Source organism: Brassica oleracea, chromosome C5 (assembly GCF_000695525.1).
Source record: "Brassica oleracea var. oleracea cultivar TO1000 chromosome C5, BOL, whole genome shotgun sequence".
NCBI classification, from domain to species: Eukaryota; Viridiplantae; Streptophyta; class Magnoliopsida; order Brassicales; family Brassicaceae; genus Brassica; species Brassica oleracea.
This window is the reverse complement of record NC_027752.1, coordinates 8,114,922-8,135,633: the sequence shown is the minus strand read 5'-3', so window position 1 is coordinate 8,135,633 and position 20,712 is coordinate 8,114,922. Positions and strand designations below refer to the sequence as shown.

General features: G+C 36.8%; 1 protein-coding gene and 1 pseudogene across 2 annotated transcripts; both read right to left on the bottom strand.

Moving 5' to 3' along the window:
• Window positions 1-5,603: 5,603 nt before the first annotated feature.
• LOC106293656 (F-box/FBD/LRR-repeat protein At1g16930-like) lies at window positions 5,604-7,537 on the bottom strand. Of its 2 annotated transcripts, none has more exons than XM_013729326.1 (4): window positions 7,424-7,537; window positions 6,394-7,320; window positions 6,146-6,286; window positions 5,604-6,058 (listed from the first exon to the last, which is right to left on the bottom strand). In XM_013729326.1, the coding sequence occupies exons 2-4, from the start codon at window positions 7,309-7,311 to the stop codon at window positions 5,771-5,773; spliced, it is 1,347 nt and encodes a 448-aa protein (XP_013584780.1). In that variant the 5' UTR covers window positions 7,312-7,320; window positions 7,424-7,537; the 3' UTR covers window positions 5,604-5,770. The 2 variants fall into 2 exon arrangements, with proteins under 2 accessions (XP_013584780.1, XP_013584779.1); XM_013729325.1 differs by having other exon boundaries at window positions 7,433-7,537.
• Window positions 7,538-10,073: 2,536 nt separating this feature from the next.
• LOC106344419 lies at window positions 10,074-16,706 on the bottom strand (annotated as a pseudogene).
• Window positions 16,707-20,712: the final 4,006 nt, after the last annotated feature.

Below are 20,712 nucleotides of genomic sequence, written 5' to 3'. Positions count from 1 at the left end.
CAATGCCCACCGTAAATAATTATCTCCAGAGAGATTTAGGGCAGCAAAATCCAGGTTGATTTTCGACATCTCAAATCATATATCACTCAATATTTAGGTATAATTTTCATGCGGCCTTACTCTTAAAAACAATCAATTCGGATTTCAATCTTGTGAGGACAATGAGACTATCAATCTTAAAGGCATTTAATCAATCAGTCAATTTCTAACAAGTCTCAGTAATACTATTTCTATGTGCCCATAATATTATGGTTTATCAAGACTAGCAAAAACGGATTCAATTAATTATGCAATTAGGGTATAACAATCAATGGATTTTAGCAAGACTTGTAAAAAGATTTATTAATCACTAAATCAGTTTCAAGGCTGATTTTAACAATACAAAAATATAGATTTCAAGCATGAATTTCAATAAATCAGTTTCAAGGCTGATTTTCTATCGGGTCACGAACGTCCTTTGTTGCTTGATCGGGAACGCCTTGATCGTCGGACTGAGCTGTCTGATGCTGTCGCGAACGAGGAAGAGGTCGCGTGCTAGAGCTGCTCTCAGGTCGCGAACGTCTGAGCTAGGATCAGGAACGCCTTGGGCTGAAGCTGATCGGGGACGCGAGCTGGAACAGATGCGGGAACAAGAGACGCGATCGGGGTTTAGGGTTCGTCGTATCGCCGGCTAGGGTTAGGGTTTTAGGGTTTTTCGATTTGGGTATTAGCTTAGGGATTTAAAGTTTCGTGCTGATAACGTGTTATAAAAATAATGGAAAAGTCTATCTTTATTCATAACATAGAGGTTCCTTATATAAGAGATTACACCGTCGTAGATAAACAGAAAGATTACAAATCATAATCTTTTGGTTATGAGCCATCCAAAATCTAGTTCATAACAGAAATGTATATTTCGTGGAGAAAAACATTCAATTTTTTTTATAATTCTTTTTTTTCAACATTATAAAATAAAAAAGGAAATAATTTTTTTTCTCATGATCAGTTTCTTATATATGTCTTATGAAGTTCCTGACTAAGAAAATATATTCCGTAAGAGACCACAAGACTTAATAAATTGTTATTATTGTCACTAGGGATTTTCCCGGGCTACGCCCGGGGTATTCATATAATCTTTAGTTATTTGATTTTTTTTACACTTATGAACATAAACCTCTGAGGCATCAAAATGAGAATAAACTGTATCCGGAGCTGATTAATTAACAATCAAAGACTATTTTATACACTTATAAATGACAAAGATTATTTTATATTTGTATAAACCGGAGGTTTATTTGATTGTTATACTTCGATCGTTTACTTATAAAGTACCGGATTTTATAATCAAAGATTATTTTATGCAGGCAAGGCTTATCACATGTTTATATTGTCATAATTTGAGGTACTTTATAAAGTACCTTGTATATAAAGGCAACCGAACCCTTGGAGGTCCGATCACGAACGGGACTGCCTCTGAGTGCCTTGTTGCAAATCAAAATTGAAGATTTCCTTCTCTCCCCTTCCCTCTAAATTAACTATTCAGCTGAAGAATTCCTTATATGTTTATATTGAACGGTCTAATAAAATAGCCGGTTATTTTGACCGGTTCTGATTCCGGTTATTTTGCCCTTCCACTATATCACTTTAATTTTTTTTTTTTACATAAGATCTCAATCTCTTATACAGTAATTAGCTACTCCAATATAGTTCGTGTTACAAATTACATCATAAGTTCTCATTTCTTTGTCGTTATTTTCCTAAGAATTTCCTTAATTTTTTTAATAAACATTTGATATTAAGATGGAAGCAGAAGTTTCAAGTTGTTTGCAACGGATCTTTATAACTTCGTCGCAGAAAGTAACAAAACTGAACAATTACAATTATCTCTCAAGCACTCCGGTAATCTTATTATTTATCAGATATTATCCTATTACTTTCTTTTTGATCAAATTTAGCCCTGTTTTTGTAGCGACTCTTGTTTCCCATGCTGACCTCATCTAATCATATTGACCTAATCACATTCATCACCCTTTGCAATCTTCATCTTTAGCTTTGCCTATCCTTCTATGTAGTATTCCATCAGGCAGTCGATCTCTGAAAAATTTTAATCAGTGATGGGGAGCATTGCAGATTATTGTGATCCATCTCAACTGGATCTCCCCGGCAGAATCTTTTTCTTTTAATGTAAAGAACACCTACCAAGAAGAAACATTGGCTTGTATTAGCCTTACTAAGTTTTGGGCAGAATATCAGCACATAAAGTGATATGAAATTGCAGCCATACATTCTGTAAGTGAACTGACCAATTCCCGATTGCAGTTAGAGAAGCCAACCGGAAATCGAGGGCCCATATATATTTTCCCTCAAAGAATAGGACCCTGCAGGAGGGTTTTGCGATTCAATCATGGGAAAGATATGCTCACCTCTCATTATGAGACTGATAACTCCCATCTGAGCACCTGTCACAATCTTATCTAAAAGGCTGATCAACTTCACAACCTTAGCTAGAAGGCTTTTCGGCCACCGACACTAATAAAGGAAAAGCCGTCAGTTCCCTTCTATCAAAATAATATATAAGAAGAGAATGAACACCAAGAATGTGCATATCCTGGAGGACGCATCACTGTACCAGTTACATGCCCCAAACTTATGCTCGGATAGGTTCCCCATGTATGATTTTAGAGCCACTGAATGGTTCTTGCAGTACTCTCATTCTCAAGTGTTGTGGGATCTCTTGGATATCAGGTGGAAGGTTGAGAACTTCAAGTCCTACACACAATGACACCAAATCGTTACAAACGGTGAGAGTCACTGACACATAGGCTTTAAAAAATGGATTTTTCACCGATAAACCAAGAAAAAAATACAGGATCTTGATGACAGTTGCTAGATAGATTTGGGATGATGCCTATACCAGTCGTATAAAAAAATTTAGCTCTAAACATGAGTCATGCTTCAGTTTCCTTTTGCTAATCAATTGAAATTGTTCATTATCTGGTTAACCATGATCTGAAACAGTTTAGATGGTTCAGAGATACAAACTGTAAGAGTAATAAAAATTTGTTGATGAATGATAACCTTACAGATTTTTAAGCCGAAACCAATTGCCAATACATTCTGAGATGGTGCCCTAGAAGCGATTGTCACTTACCCTTCTGCAGCTGAAAACAGACATTACAATTCTTTCAAATTATTCTCCTGACTGCATCCAATCAAGAAAAATGATTCGAATTCACACACACTGACACACATAAACAATATTCTTATTTAATCTTTAGAAAGGTATACATATATATATATATATATACAACCAAATGAAATTCTTACTATGGTCCTCGGTGGTCGCGGTGGAGCTCCGACAGGATCGAAACACGGGTTACGCTTCTAAACTAACATTCCTTCGGATCTTATCCCTGCTTAAATAGAAAGGAGATTATGAGGATGGAAAACAGTGATATGATCTTGCAGTTATTTTTAAGAATCAAGCTAACATCAATGAATCACGCATAAAGAATCAGCTGAAATTATTTTGAGCAGAATGAATAATGAATGGAGTAGACATAAACCTGATAATTTCTTTGCTTTTGGAACCGTAGAAATTCAAGATTTTCCAGTGGATCTAACAAATTTCATGGCCATGACTTTATCTTCTTCTCCTATAGAGGAACACGATTCGGATTGCATGAAAGATTGGACAAACTGGTTTAAATAGGAGTAGTGAAGGGAGATGCGAAGAGGTCGATTGGATGCTTCCAGTTAGAGGAGTGGATTAATCACACAAAAACTCGGAGTTTGGAACGGATTAATGGAAGGTTGAGACGTTATGGAGATTGGAAAGGCGCTTCAAGTTTCTGAAAAAAATTTCGGGAAAGTCACAAGCGTGAAAAGAATAAGAAACCTAATGTTATGTGGCAAAAATAACGTTTTTCATTGGTTGATTTTTCATGCCTACATGGATAGACTCAATGGAGCTCATATTCTCCTTTTAGTATCGCATGGATAGACTCAATGGAGCTCATATCCTCCTTTTAGTATCGCAAGATATTCATAGTTGAAGACTGGCTCATTATTAGTGTGGTTTATTAGTATTCAGTATCACCTGACTGCTTTTTATTGTTGGACTTTTAGTGCTTATAGCTAAATCTTATCCGTGGGATACAATATATGTTATAAAAAAACGTTACTTACCATACCTCTATAACTGAAAGATCTAGTGAAAACATACATGTGGTTGAACAACAACTTCACACGTGATAGATTTTCTTGCCAATGCAAAGAGCTCGTTGAGGATCACATAATTTGTTTCATCCATCTGATCTAAACGGAGAGTACTGAATCTCTTGAGGGTTGTTGAATTAGCCATAAAATAACTCCCAGTTTCTTCATATCCTCCATATATTTTGCTCTTACCTCAACAAACACAAGCGATGATAGACGCAATGAAAAAAATTATTTCATAATCTATCTTATTAAAATAGAAGTACCTTTAAAAAGTGTTTGAAAACATGTATAACAGTAAAAAAAATATAATATTGTTTGGAAACATGAATAGCGGTATATTAAAAAAAAGCTTATGTTATTAAAAAAAATTGCAAGTTCATTATATTATGAAAAACTATATATCTAGGTCAGCTTTAAAATATACGAAATAGCTCAATCTAATTACCTAAAAACATCTTTTGTCTAAAATAATCATAAAATAAAATTTAAATTTTATATACATATTTCAAATAAAAAAATTAATTTAAAATTGATTTATATCAAAAATTGATTCAAAAACATACATATATTCAAAAATTGATTTTTACTAAAATATTTCCAATAATCATTATAATTTTTTTTTAAAATATATAAGAAATATACAATACAAAGCCAATTTCAAACACCAATTTAAATTATGGTTTTTATATTTTGCATTAAGTTTTAAAAATATAATATATATGATTATTTATATGATGATACATATAAAATACTATTAATTATATGATTACTTATATGATGGTACATATAAAATATGATTAATTATATAATGACACATATATGATATGGTAACATGAAAAATAAATAGCAACATATTTTTGAAACTATAATATATGAAATATTATATTATACTTATAAGAAAAACAAAATAACATTTAATAAAATAATAATAATATAACAATGTCTACTTACAACAAATATATATATTTATATAAAAGATAAAGTAAACATCCGTGCGGGTGCACGAATCAAAATCTAGTTATAATTTAGAACTCCTGCAAAGTACAGATAACAAAAGAAGACAAGTTAGTTAGTTAGTTTATATGTGACAGGTTCAGAATCTAAGGTTACTTTAGTTGGTTAACAAGAGAAATACTAACCATGACAAGAGATTTTAGATTTGGACGTTTCTCAAGAAAGAGATTATGGAATCATGGATTTCAATTTTAGTTGGATACTGATAGGATTTAGAGATTTTGTGTAATTTTAAACATTTTTAAAGAGCAACACAGAAATCTAAAACTAAGATCTGGAATATTTGAACTTTATGAGTGTTTTATTATATAAAATATAATGATAAATGGAAAAAGGGAAAAGGAAAAAGGAAAACACGAATAACATCCATGATCCAAATAAGCCTTTATCGTCACTTTCATCGCGAATAAAAATGGTTTGTGTTGAGACAACTCAATAATATCTTCCTCCAACTTGAAAAACTAAAAATAAACAATGTATACCACGAAAGAAAGAAAAAGTGAATTTTAACAAAGCACAACGAGAGCAATATAGTAAGAAAACAAAGCTGGCTCAACTAATCCATGACAACTTCACACCCCTTAGAGAGTCTAGGAATAGATTTGATTTGGTTGATGAAGGTACAGAAACTCTCCCTTAGAGTCAGTTTCTTGAGAGCTGCACCATTTTCTAGGAAGTATTTTGCTAATTTCATCTTACTTGGTGTTCCCCCGAGTGGTGTCTCATTCTTTCTTGTGTCTACACCATCAATTGTCTTCAGCTGAACAAACTCAAGAGATGATTTGAAACATTGTGGCACTAATGAAAGATCAACCTGCTCGGTCTTTGTAAGACAATCAAATTCCTGGAAAAAAAAATATAACCAGTGAGGAGTTTGATTTAAGGGTTATCATAATAAATCTCAGTGTGGTTTATGTGAGAGGAGGCGCACCAAGATGACGGAGTGTAGATTTGGGCAACTCTCAAGGAGGGCTGGTAGCATCTCCCACTTAGTGTCCTGGAAGCAAGCTTCCAAGTAAGACAAGTTGGAGAACTTAGGTAGCTGTTCCATTTCACAGTAATCATGAATAACCTGTGCATCGAGGAAAAAAAAGACATGAGTTCACTGAGATGTGATAAATGAAATTGTACAAACGTAATGCTCTTGTAAATGAATCAACCATGTATATTTATACATACATTTAGAGTGTCAGCAGAGATGGTCATGTGGCTGACGGTAGATAACCCGGTTAGAAATTTACTGAGCATAATAATCTTGGAAGAGTCATCTGGTTCCAGTGGCTCATCATCTTCCCCATTAAAGCTAACATCAATGTTTACCTTTGCAGAGGGACCAATACCGTGTATTATGAAGCTATCAGACCTGTGATCATTGAGAGTCATACACTCAAGTCTTGGAGCATCAATTGCAACAACATGACCTTCACTTTCGTCACGCTCACAATCTATATTGAAGCTCTTTAGTGACTGGGAACGCACACGCACAGCTTCCAGAGAATCATTGTAGTCACTGACTATGGTTAACTCTTCAAGAACTGGACAGGTTGATATTAAAGTCTCTAGAGTCGAATCACAAGCGTATATAACCTTCTCTAGATGCATAATCTTTACACAAGGCAACGTTACAGATTCAGGATGATCCAAGTACACGCAGCGGAGACTCAAGTTGACCAATCTCTCACATGAATAGAGAGATGGAGGCATCTTAACTAACGTATCATCATCGTCAAACTCATTATAAACATTGAGATGAAGAATCCTACGCCCAGTCACAGCATCGATCCAAGACTCGAAACGAGATTCATCATGCTCGTATAACTGATATATCAGTTTGAATCTCTCCAAGCGTTGCTGATTTTCAGAACAAAGCCTATCCATGATACTCACAAAGACATCATCATCTGAGAATGTTCTGGTATCTAGGTCCAGTACTGGAACATTCAACCAGAGATTTCTCCAACGTTTTGATAAAACGCTGGTGCGAACCGATTCCTTGGTGGAGAAGTCAGAGAGTATCTTGCATAGCAAGGAATCAGGTAGATTGCTTAGCCTGTCGTAGCTCCTTCGATTCTCTTTCACATAGGTTTCGCTATCCATGTCTAATACCTAAATTTGATATTTACCATGTAAATTGGTGATCGCAAAGTTAGCAAAAAGTCAACGCAAGATCTCCATGAATAAAAATAAAATCAAAACAGAGATGACTTACTGAAATTACCTTCTGAGTAAGATAGAAACAAGTTCTCCGGCAAAACGCCACACAGATTTCTCGGTGAGGATGAAGAAGAAACTCAGTTCGTCGGTCTGCACGAAGATGGCTGTATTTAAAACATTGGACACTAATTGAAAAGCGCCATTTATTATCGCACATACAATTATCTCTTATTTATTTATAATTTATGTTAGGTTGCCCACAGGCCACATGGCATGAACGAGGCTTTTTTTTAGGCAACAAGATGATTCATAATGGGAAATTGGGCATGAAAAAAAAATAATTTACTGTCTAACTAATTTTCCTAACATTTATATACACGGCGTTATTTTTCTATAATAATACGGTATTGTCCTTTCCTCCAACTGATAAAACCTGCAGAAAAATAAATATAAAAATTTATAATTAAAATAAAAGAAAAAAAATATCTTCCGTAATTCTCTCCCATCAGTGGCTACTATTTCATGTAGAATAATTGTAACCAGCTATTGGTCATTTATTATATAAAATACGTCATCACTGCTTTCATCCGTACACGTCAGCTTATATATCCTACAGTTAATCTGTAAAAGTACATATTTCTTGTTTCTATTTCATCTGAAACACATAAAATCTGAAATACATAGAATGAAAAATATTTTTCTTTGAATTAGGATTTATATTCCCATGTTGGGTTTAGTGATTATTTGATAAGGTATAGTTTTTGGACGATTGGGGCAACCATTATCACGTTCCATGAAGCCATATGCATAACAACATTTAAAAAAAAAATGGTAGATTGTATTTAGATTGCAATTATATTTTTACCTTTTCTATTATGTATGCCTCATGTAGAATAGAAATGAATTTGTTTGGCATTTCGAAATGTGGGTTTAGTTTATACGAAGATTTGAGTTGACATTAGATTAGGGTATATATTTCTGTATAGGGTATAGTGATTAGTAGCTAGGGTTTAGTTTATAATCCCGTGGTCGGTTTAGGGATGAATTTATGTTTAGTTACGGAAGTTTGAGGTTTACATTGAATTGGGGTTTACATTTCCATGTAGGGTTTAGTGTTTAGTTGATAGGGTTCAATGATTACTTGATAAGTTTGAGAAAAATGGTAGATCGTCTTTAGATTGCAACTATATTTTCACTTTATCTATTCTACATGACTCATGTTGAATGAAAATGAATTTGTTTGTTATTTCAAAATTTGAGTTTAGTTTAAGGAAGATTTGAATTGACATTGAATTAGAGTTTACATTTCCGTGTATGGTCTAGTGCTTAGTTGATAGGGTTCATTTTATTTACGTTTAGGATTGCCAGTTGGGTAACATGACAATACATATGCGTTGAACTTTAATTCATGATCTATGCTATTTCACTATATGGAATAGTATTGGCTACAAGTTCGATTCTTCATTACGTTAACATCTATTCTGAAACGCGTACAACTATTATCCACTCATCTCGCAACGTACTCTTACATCATATGTGTTAAACACAGTTAGGCTACAAATTCTGTATAGTTATATAATTGTTAATAGGGAGTTTATATGCCACATAAAAAAAACACCATGTGACTTACTTTAAAAATGCATCTGGCTAATTGTTATGAAAAAGGATAAAACCGGATAAAATGTATTCAAAGAGTCTAACATTGAATTATATCAAAATCAATGTTACTCACCTAATTTGTCGTTTAATATATATATCTAAACGAAGGATATTTGGGAAGAAGTCTGCATTCTCTTAATTTATCAATAAAAAACCATAAAAAATTCTAAAGTTTAGAACTTTTCGCGTTCTCTCTCTTAATTTAATTATTATTATTTTTGTAATATTTATAATTTTTTCTAATACTCATTTTTGAAGGTGTTCTTAGGACTTAAGAAACAATATATAATGAAAAAGAATAGTGTATCTCTTCAACATTATTTGGGAAATATAATTTTCTGAATTTACTAATGTATCAATATGTCTATTTAGTTACCTAGTTTCATATTTTATATATCCAGCTACTTGTTGCACAAAAAAAAAAATCAGATACTTAAGCCTTTTCAAAAAGAATAAATATGATAGTGACATTTAAATAATATTTTAAAAAACACTTCATAAATAATATCATAATACCGACGGTCAAGTCTCACGTACAATTGTTTATTTATTATTTATGAGACGTCGCCCACATGGCAGGGAGCGTTGTTCACGTAGTCGCCTGAATGCGGCTATTAAAATAAATAAAATCAATTGAGAATGTTAGCTCTGATCGTGAATACACTAGAAATTTAGGACGTGAGTATGTTATGTCAAATGAGAACAAATATCATAAACAAAGTTGGCTCGACCACTCCTGTGACAGGAATTATGGTTTAAAGATTTTATTTGTGTAGAAAGCCATTTCAAAAAAAAAAAGAGATTTTATTTATGCATTTCGGTTTACTAGAGCCAAACCGGTTCACAAACATTTTATGTACCCGCTATACTGAGAAATCAATCAAAATATTATCTTCCTCCTCCAGTCTCACTATCATTACCATCATCATCTATCATCATCGTCACACGAATCCAGCATCTTCAAGATGATCTCTCTTGCCTTTAGATCGTCATCGATAATAGGTGGATTCTAGATAGGGATTTATCTATCAACCCGTTTTCCTGTCTCAACTCCAGTCCATGACAACTTCACACCCCTTAGAGAGTCTTGGAATAGATTAGATTTGGTTAATGATGGTACAGAAACTCTCCGTTAGAGTCAGTTTCTTGAGAGCTGCACCATTCTCTAGGAAGTATTTGGCTAATTTCATCTTACTTGATTTCCCCCTGAGTTGCCTCTCTTCCTTTTGTATGTCTACAAGGTAAGGTGTCTTCAGGTGAACAAACACGAGATGATTGGAAACATTGTGGCACTAATGAAAGTTCAACCTGCTCCATCTCCGTAAGACAATCAAATTCCTGATAAAAAATATAACCCGAGGATCGGAGGAGTTTTGAGTTTGAGTTTATCTATAATAATAAATCTGAGTGTTTTTAACATGAGAGCATGATTAAAATGAGACTCACCAGGACGAGAGAGTGTAGATTTGGGAAACTCTCTAGGAAGGCTATTGGTTTATGTATACTGGTTTAGTGGTTTGGTTAGATAACTTGGTTTAATATCAATTGTATAGCTGACTATATATACATGTAAATGAGCATTTTAATTAATAAGAGATATTTTGATATTATCTACTTCTTCTCTCCCAAGGAAGCTTGTACGTAACATGGTATCAGAGCTAACATTGAGCTCGATTATCTTGCGATTTTGCTTGCTCGAGCTCGTTTTCCGTCGATAATCAAGCTTCGATGGTGTCAGTGAAAAAGATTCTACGTCGATCGAACCGTATTTCAACTGGCGCAGCTCCGATCGCTTCTCCGGCTATCTCTGGTCCGGATCCTCAGGCGTTGCGAGCTCTTGTTGGTGTTGAACATGCTAATTCGATCCACTCTCCGTTCTTCATGCATACTTCCGATCATCCTGGTTTGCTTCTGATCTCTATCAAACTTGATGGATCTAACTTTGATGATTGGGAAGCTGCGATGAAGATTGCTTTTGATACAAAGAATAAAATTGGTTTTGTAGATGGATCGATATTACGTCCTCTTGAATCTGATCTAAACTTTCGCTTTTGGTCTCGTTGTAACAGCCTTGTTAAGTCCTGGATTCTTAACTCGATATCAACTCAGATCTATCGTAGTATCTTGCGTTTGAATGATGCTACTGATGTTTGGCGTGATCTTCACAGTAGATTCCATATGACGAACTTGCCACGAACTTACAACCTCACGCATGAGGTACAGGATCTGCGTCAAGGCTCTCTTTCCCTCTCTGATTACTTCACCAAGCTAAAGACTTTGTGGAGTAGTTTGGAGAGTTGTGAAGAAGCTGATGATCCTTGTACGTGTGGGAAAGCAGCTCGGCTCCATCTAAAAGCTGAGCGTACTAAGATTGTGAAGTTTTTGGCAGGACTCAATGAATCATATGCTGTGATTCGCCGTCAGATAATAATGAAGAAGACTCTGTCTTCTCTCACTGAAGTTTATAACATCCTTGATCAAGATGACAGTCAGAAGGGTTTTGCGACTGCCATTTCACCTGCTGCTTTTCAGGTGTCTGAGACTTCAGTTTTACCTTCGAGTGTGTGCTATGTTCAAACGGGAGCTCACAAAGACAAACCTATTTGCTCGTTCTGCAACAAAGTTGGTCACATTGCGGAGAGATGTTACAAGAAGCATGGATTTCCTCCAGGTTACACTCCACGAGGCAAAACACCTGAGAAGTTTCAGAAATCACCTTCTGTCACTCCTGCGGTTCCTACCTCTACTAAACCTGACGTGAAGTCTCCATCTCTTGACAACTTAATTGGTAATCTCTCTAAAGACCAGATTCAGCAGTTCATCGCTTTGTTCAGCTCTCAACTTCAGAACACACACGTCTCAACTCAGGGTGAAGCATCTACCTCTCAGAATACCAATGAGATTCCTGGTATCAATTTCTCCCAATCTACATTTTGCTTCATCGGTATTCTTACTGTATCACAGAACATTATGAATAATGGTACATGGGTTCTGGACTCTGGGGCTACTCATCATGTTTTCCACGATAAAGAACTTTTTGTATCATTGGATATGAACATTACTAGTTCTGTGAATCTACCTAATGGCTCTATGATCAAGATCAGTGGCGTTAGTAACATTCAAATAAAGGAACACATTCTACTTCGGAATGTTCTGTTTATCCCAGAGTTTCGCTTGAATCTCATCAGCATAAGCTCGTTAACGACTGATCTTGGCTCAAGAGTTATATTTGATCCCTCTACTTGTGAAATACAGGATCATACCAAGGGCTCGATGATTGGACAGGGTAGAAGAGTTGGGAATCTGTATGTGCTGGATATCAAAGAAGCTTCTGTGAGAGTGAATGCAGTGGTGGACATTGGTACATGGCACAACAGAATGGGTCATGCTTCTTACTCGAGGCTTGACTTGATTGCTGATAATATAGAAACTATGAAGCAGAAGAATAAAGGAAACTCCTACTGCCATATTTGTCACTTGGCAAAGCAGAAGAAGCTTTCATTTCCTTCTCCAAACAACATATGTAATTCAAACTTTGAGCTTTTTCATATTGATGTTTGGGGACCATTTTCGGTTGAGACAGTGGATGGATACAAGTATTTTTGACTATTGTGGATGATCATTCTTGTGCTACTTGTTTTTATTTAATAAGAACAAAGGATGAGGTTATTAAGGTGTTTCCAGTGTTTGTTGCTCAAGTTGAAAATCAGTATAACGTGAGAATTAAGGCAGTCAGATCAGACAACGCACCTGAGTTAAAATTCTCTTCTTTCTTTTAAGAAAAGGGCATCATCTCGTATCATTCTTGTCCTGAGACACCAACAGAATTCTGTAGTGGAACGTAAGCACCATCACCTGTTAAACGTTGCAAGAGCCTTCATGTTTCAGTCTCAACTGCCTCTTGAGTATTGGGGAGATAGTATCTTAACTGCAGTGTTTGTCATCAATCGAACTCCATCTCCAGTGATTGGTAACAAAACTCCATTTGAGATACTCACCGGTAAGGTTCCTGCTTATGATCAGATGAGAACATATGGTTGCTTGTGCTATGGTTCAACTTCACCAAAGGGTAGAAAAAAGTTTCAGCCGAGATCAAAGGCTTGTGTTCTATTGGGTTATCCTTTTGGCGTCAAAGGTTACAAGCTCTGGGATCTGGAGACACAAGATTTCAGTTTCAAGAAATGTCATCTTTCATGAAGATATCTTTCCGCTTGCCTCCGCTCAACCATCAGATGACAGCTTGAAACTCTTCACACCATCTTCTCCTTTGTCCTCAGGTACTGATCAATCACCAGTTTCATCACAAATTTCTCCGTCTTCTAATCTTCCATCACAAATTTCTTCTTGCACACGCAAACAACCTGCTCACTTGCAGGATTATCATTGTTACAATTTTGATTCAAACATCACTTATCCCATTTCATCTTTCCTTTCATATTCAAAATTGTCTCCTTCCTACTTATCTTTTGTCAATAGCATCACCAAAATCCCAATTCCTTAATCTTATTCTGAGGCAAAGGACTCTAAAGAGTGGTGTGAGACGGCTGATAAAGAATTTGGAGCAATGGAATCAACAGGAACGTGGGAGATGGCTACCTTACCGGCTGGGAAGAAAGCAGTTGGATGTAAGGTGTTGTATTCTTTGAAGTATAATGCAGATGGCACTCTTGAGAGACAAAGTTTGTGTGGTTGCTAAAGGTTTTACTCAAAAGGAAGGTTTGGATTATACTGAAACTTTCTCACCTGTGGCTAAGCTCACGACAGTTCGTTTCTTATTGAAAGTTGCAGCATCAAGGAATTGGTTTCTTCATCAACTTGATATCTCAAATGCGTTTCTGAATGGAGACTTAGATGAAAAAATTTATATGAAGATACCAGATGGATATGCAGAGAGGAAAGGTATCACATTGGCTAAAACTGATGTCTTTCGCTTGAAGAAATCTATTTATGGTTTGAAACAAGCTTCCCGCCAATGGGTTCTTAAATTCTCTGCTGCATTATCTCGTTTGGGGTTCACAACAGGCACAAGTGATCATACACTCTTCTTGAAATCATTAAATGATGGTCACTTCCTTGCTGTATTGGTTTATGTTGATGATATCATTGTATCTGGGTCAAGTGCTTCACATTCCTGGCAGTTAATCCATGATCTTTCACAACAATTCAAACTTCGAGATCTTGGTGTCCTTAAATACTTTTTGGGTTTGGAAATTGCTCGTACAAGCCAAAGCATCTCTTTATGTCAACGCAAATATGCTTTGGAGATGTTGACTTCTACTGGCATGTTGGGATGCAAACCTACTTCTACACCTATGGTACCAAACTTGCATCTCGCTTTGAAGGATGAAAATCTGATTGATGAGCCTGATCGGTACCGGAGTCTTGTTGGTAGGTTGATGTACTTGACCATCACACGCCCTGACATCACATTTGCCGTTAACAAATTGTGTCAGTTCTCTTCTGCACCAACAACAACTCCTCTCAAGGACTTTTTTACTCTGCATCTCCTGATTTGTCTCTAAAAGGATTTGCTGATGCTGATTGGTCAACTTGTCGAGACAGCAGGCGGTCTACTACAGGTCTTTCAATGTTTCTTGGTGACTCCTTGATCTCTTGGCGCTCAAAGAAACATGATACAGTCTCTTGCTCCTCAGCTGAAGCAGAGTATCGGGCTTTAAATTGTGCTTCTAAGGAGATGATTTGGCTTATCAAGCTGATGAATGATCTGAAGGTTCCTCAAACTCAGACTCCTATCCTCTTCTCCGACAGCACAGCAGCAATTTACATAGCCACGAATCCAGTTTTTCATGAGCGAACCAAACATATAGAGAATGATTGTCACTTTGTTCGGCAATGGCTTGATAGGAAGGTCCTCAAGAGTCTCCATCTGCGCACAGCAGATCAAGTAGCTGATATTATGACCAAACCTTTGTTCCCTCAACAATTTAATCATCTTATGTCCAAGATGAGTCTTCACAATATCTTTGGAAACTCATCTTGAGGGGGCCTATTGGTTTATGTATACCGGTTTAGTGGTTTGGTTAGATTAATTGGTTTAATATCAATTGTATAGCTGACTATATATACATGTAAATGAGCATTTTAATTAATAAGAGATATTTTGATATTATCTACTTCTTCTCTCCTAAGGAAGCTTGTACGTAACAAAGGCTGGCAACATGTCCCACGAAGTATCTTGGAAGCAAGCATGCAAGCAAGACAAGTTGGAGAACTGAGGCAGCTGTTCCATTTCACCGTAATCATGAATAATCTGTGCAGCAAGGGATATATATAGAAAACAACATGAGTTTACTAAGAAAGTATTCTGCTAATTTCATCTTACTCGTTGTTCCCGTGAGTGGATTCCCTTCCTTTTGTATGTTTACAACGTAAGGTGTCTTCAGGTAAACAAACTCAAGAGATGATTGGAAACATTGCGGTACTGATGAAAGGTCAACCTGCTCATTCTCTGGAAGATAAGCGAATTCCTGATACAATACAACCCGAGAGGAGTTTTGAGTTAACATAGATTTCAGTGTGGTTTACATGAAAGCATGAGTAATTGAGACGCACCAGGACGACAGAGTGTAGATTTGGGCAACTCTCAAGGAAGGTTGGCAACATTTCCCACGAAGTGTCTTCGAAGCAAGCATGCAAGCAAGACAAGTTGGAGAACTGAGGGAGCTGTTCCATTTCACAGTAATCATGAATAACCTGCACAGCGAGGGATAGAAAAACAAACATGAGTTCACTAACAAAAGTGTACAAGCGTAATGCTAATTGAATCAATTACCATGTATATACTTACATTTAGAGTGTCAGCAGAGATGGTCATGTCGCTGACTGTAGATAACCCGGTTAGAAATTTACGTGTCATTATCTTGGAAGAATCATCTGGCTCCATTGGTTCACCGTACCCCACATTAAAGAGAACATCAATGTCTACCTTTGCAGAGGGACCAATATTGTGTATTATGAAGCTGTCAGACAGGAGATCACCGAGAGACATACACTCAAGTACTGGAGCATCAATTGCTACAACAAAATGACCATCACTTTCCCAACGTTTACGATCTATTTTTAAGCTCTTTAGTGACTGTGAACGCACATGCACAGCTTCTTCCAGAGAATCATTGGGATCACGGAATATGGTTAACTCTTCGAGAACAGGACAGCTTAATATTAAAGTCTCCAGAGTCGAATCATCATCGTAGATGACCATCTCTAGATGAATAATCTTGACACAATGCAAGAATACAGATTCAGGATATTCCAAGGAAGACACAGTGGAGATTTAAGTTGACCAATCTCTCACATGAATAAATAGATGGAAGAATCCTACGCCTAGTAACTGCGTCGATCCATGGCTTGAAACGAGATGCATCATGCACATGAACCCAATATTTCAGCTTGAATCTCTCCAAGTGTTACTCATTTTCAGAACACAGAAACCTATCCATGAAACTCACAAATACGTTTTCATCTCTGAATTTTCTGAAAATTAAGTCCAGTGCTGGAACATTTAACCAGAGATTTCTCCAACGTTTTGATAAAACGCTGGTGCAAACAGATTCCTTGGTTGGAAAGTCAGAGAGTATCTTGCATAGCAAGGAATCAGGTAGATTGCTTAACCTATCGAAGTTCCTTTGATTCTCTTTCACAGCGGTTTCACCATCCATTTCTAATGCCTAAGTCTGATAATTGACATGTAAATCAGAAAACTTCTCAGAAAGTCAACTCAAGATCTCCACGAATAAAAAAAATAAACAAGCAGAGAAGAGCTATTAAAATTACCTTCTAAGTAATACGAAACCACCGTGACGGCGTAACTTCTCCGTCAAAACACCACACGGCGTTTCTTGGTGTAGAAGAAACTCTCAGTTCGTTGGTCTGCACGAAGATGGCTTGATTTTGAACATTGGACATTAATACAATGATTTATTTATAAATTATAATACGTCGATCACTTGGCATTGAATTGATCAAATCTCAGCTAATAATCACATACTATCACGGACGGTCACGTTCTTACACCATTTTCTCTTGAGTTATTTCAAAACTCAGTTTACACGGCGTCGTCTCTTTCAGATTAATAGCCAAGGAGAAGCAAAGCAACCGGAGATGGAGAATACAGAGTGGAAGAGAAACCAACAGTCTTAAAGATAAGATAGTTTAACCATTTTCTCTGACACGCGTAAGAAGATGAGGATAGCTTTCAACTGAAAGTAACCAAAAAAAAAAAAAAAATATATATATATATCTTATCAATGGAGCTCTATAATCATGATTCTTCGAAAACAGTGACGGTTCACATGCGGGTCACAGCTAGGGTTTATTATGCGTCTTGAACACGTATGTATTCACATGTGGTTCATTTCTTTGTCGCAGGTTTTTGCGATTTGAATTTAACTTTAATGATTTTAATTTTAGTTGAATTTTGATAGGATTTTGAGATTTAGTGTAACTTAAAAAAAAAATTTAAAGAGCAAACAGATGTGAAAATATTTCAAGAGAAAAAATCCAAATCACCTTTTGCTCTTCTGAGCCCTACTGACGAGGAAGATAGGGAGGGTACAAGACAAAATGATAATATGGATTTGGAACAAGTGGGAAAGGAAGTAGAAAATGCTGAAACTGAAGTTGAGGGAACATATAATGAAGAAGAGGAGGAAGTAAATGCTGTAAGGCTCTCAGAAGAAGATTCTCAGGGGATTGAAGTTGAAGTAATTGAGAAAACTCAAACAAGGGATAAAGTGGTTAGTCATGGTCCACAGGCAGCAGAGATTCGACAGTCTCTTCCCCGAGGGTCTAAAGACAAGCACAAATATCTCTCAAACATGTCTGTTCAAAAACAAGGGGATAACCCCTCTGTTTCTAATAGGAAAAAGAAGACCTCCAAAAACCAATAATGTCTGGATTTTTCTGCAACATTAGAGGTTTTAATAAAAAAAAACTAAGCATACAGTGGTGAAAAAGTGAGTTAGAGAAGGAAACTTCACATTTGGTTGTCTTTTAGAAACAAGGGTTAAAGAAGCTAAGGCAACTCGGATTCTGTCTACGGTATTTCCAGAATGGTCCTCTTTGACCAATTACGAACACAACCGACTTGGAAGAATATGGGTAATTTGGAGCCCAAGAGTAAGGGTTACTCCCTGTTTCAAAAGCGATCAGATGATTACATGTTCTTTTCTATTGGATGGCGCAGAGGAGGAGTTCATCTGCTCTTTTGTATATGCTGCAAATGAGGTGTCGGAAAGAAAAGAGCTATGGGCGGATCTGAAAAATCACAGAGACTCTCCAATGATGCGGGGCAAGCCTTGGCTCGTAGTAGGGGATTTTAATGAGATTTTGGATATCGAGGAACACTCAAACTATGTAAGCTCTCCAACAGTTCCGCTAGGAATGCGAGACTTTCAGAGCACAGTTAACTATTGCTCACTTGAGGATATGTCTTTTCAGGGGAAAAAATATACTTGGTGTAATAAAAGATCAAGTGGTTTGGTTTGCAAGAAACTGGATAGGGTCTTGATGAATGATATTTGGATGAATAATTACTCTCAGTCCTATAGTGTTTTTGAGGCAGGAGGCTGCTCCGATCATCTGCGATGTAGATTCAACCTAAAGCCAGCGGCTCTCAAGCCCCGAAAGCCATTCAAATTCACCAACATAATTGCTGAAATGCCAGAGTTTGTTCCAATGGTTGAGGAGTTCTGGAATAACACGGAAACAATTTTTAAATCTACTTCAGCTCTGTTTCGGCTGTCAAAGAAGCTCAAGTCTCTCAACTGGTGATTAGGGAGCTTAGCAAAAAGAAGCTTGAGGCTATATCGAAGAAGACTAAAGAGGAATATGAGAAACTTTGTAATGGGCAGGAAAATACTCTGCAAAATCCAACGGTGCAAAACACGGAACAAGAGGCTCGTTGGTCAAAACTTTCAGATTTGGAAGAGAAGTTCCTGAGTCAAAAAGCCAAGCTTCACTGGCTCAAAATTGGAGATGGAAACAACAAACAGTTTCACCAAGCTGTTAAGATAAGAGAAGTGAGGAATGCAATCCGAGAAATACAGAGAAGTGATGGTACAACTGTAGATACGCAGGAACTACTTTCGAGGGTTTATGACTATGAAGCCAACTGATTACAAAGGTATATCTACAGAGGATGTTAAAAAAATTCTGGAGTTCGAATGTGCTGAGGATGATATTGGTTTACTGATGGCGGAAATAACTGAAACAGAGATCAAAAGAGTAGTATTTGCTATGGCTGCTGATAAATCTCCAGGCCCAGATGGCTACACCAGCAAATTCTTTAAGGCAGCTTGGACAGTCATTGGGAAAGAGTTTGTGCTGGCAATACAATCCTTTTTCGACTACGGCTTCCTACCTAAAGGCATCAACTCAACCATCCTGGCTCTCATTCCTAAAAAGGAAGAGGTGAAACAGATGAAGGACTACCGCCCCATCTCTTGTTGCAATGTACTTTACAAGGTCATTTCAAAGATATTGGCTAAAAGGCTGAAGAAGATTCTTCCAGGTTTCATCTCACCAACCCAGTCGGCTTTTGTCAAGGATCGCCTAGTAATGGAGAATGTCTTGCTAGCGTCTGAGTTAGTCAAGAACTACCACAAGGATTCAGTCTCAGCCCGATGCTCCATGCAAATTGATATTTCTAAAGCCTTTGATTCGGTTCAATGGCCTTTTGTCCTCTCTGTACTGACTGCAATCAATGTTCCGCCTAGGTTTGTTTTGTGGATCAAGAGATGCATTGAGATGGCATCCTTCTGTGAAGATGAAACAATAAGAAACAAGATGGTTGGTTAAGGTCTCAAGACAATGGAGATACCACTACAAGAGACAAGCATGCATGGTTGGTTAAGGTCTCAAGACAATGGAGATACCACTACAAGAGACAAGCATGCATGGTTGGTTAAGGTCTCAAGACAATGGAGATACCACTACAAGAGACAAGCATGCATGGTTGGTTAAGGTCTCAAGACAATGGAGATACCACTACAAGAGACAAGCATGCATGGTTGGTTAAGGTCTCAAGACAATGGAGATACCACTACAAGAGACAAGCATGCATGGTTGGTTAAGGTCTCAAGACAATGGAGATACCACTACAAGAGACAAGCATGCATGGTTGGTTAAGGTCTCAAGACAATGGAGATACCACTACAAGAGACAAGCATGCATGGTTGGTTAAGGTCTCAAGACAATGGAGATACCACTACAAGAGACAAGCATGCATGGTTGGTTAAGGTCTCAAGACAATGGAGATGCCACTACAAGGGACAAGCATGCATGGTGGGTTAAGGTCTCAAGACAAAGGAGATGCCACTACAAGGGACAAGCATGTATGGTGGGTTAAAGTCTCAAGACAATGGATTATTAGTTTATCATATCTCATCTACCATTTGCCATACTTGTAACCCCTATATATATGGGATGTTCCCATAAGCAAATTAATCAAGCAAATAAGATTCTCCTTATTTACTCTATCTCTCTCTACTTTCTAGATTAAACATCTCTCTCTCTTGTTCTTCACTATGTTCTTCAATTTCTAACATGGTATCAGAGCATCCAAGCTCTTGAACACCAAACTGCTTCCGCAAATTTACTCTATTCACCTTACTCTTTCACTTGTTTGGTTTACTTTCTTCATTTCTAGAGAACATATCTTGGCTT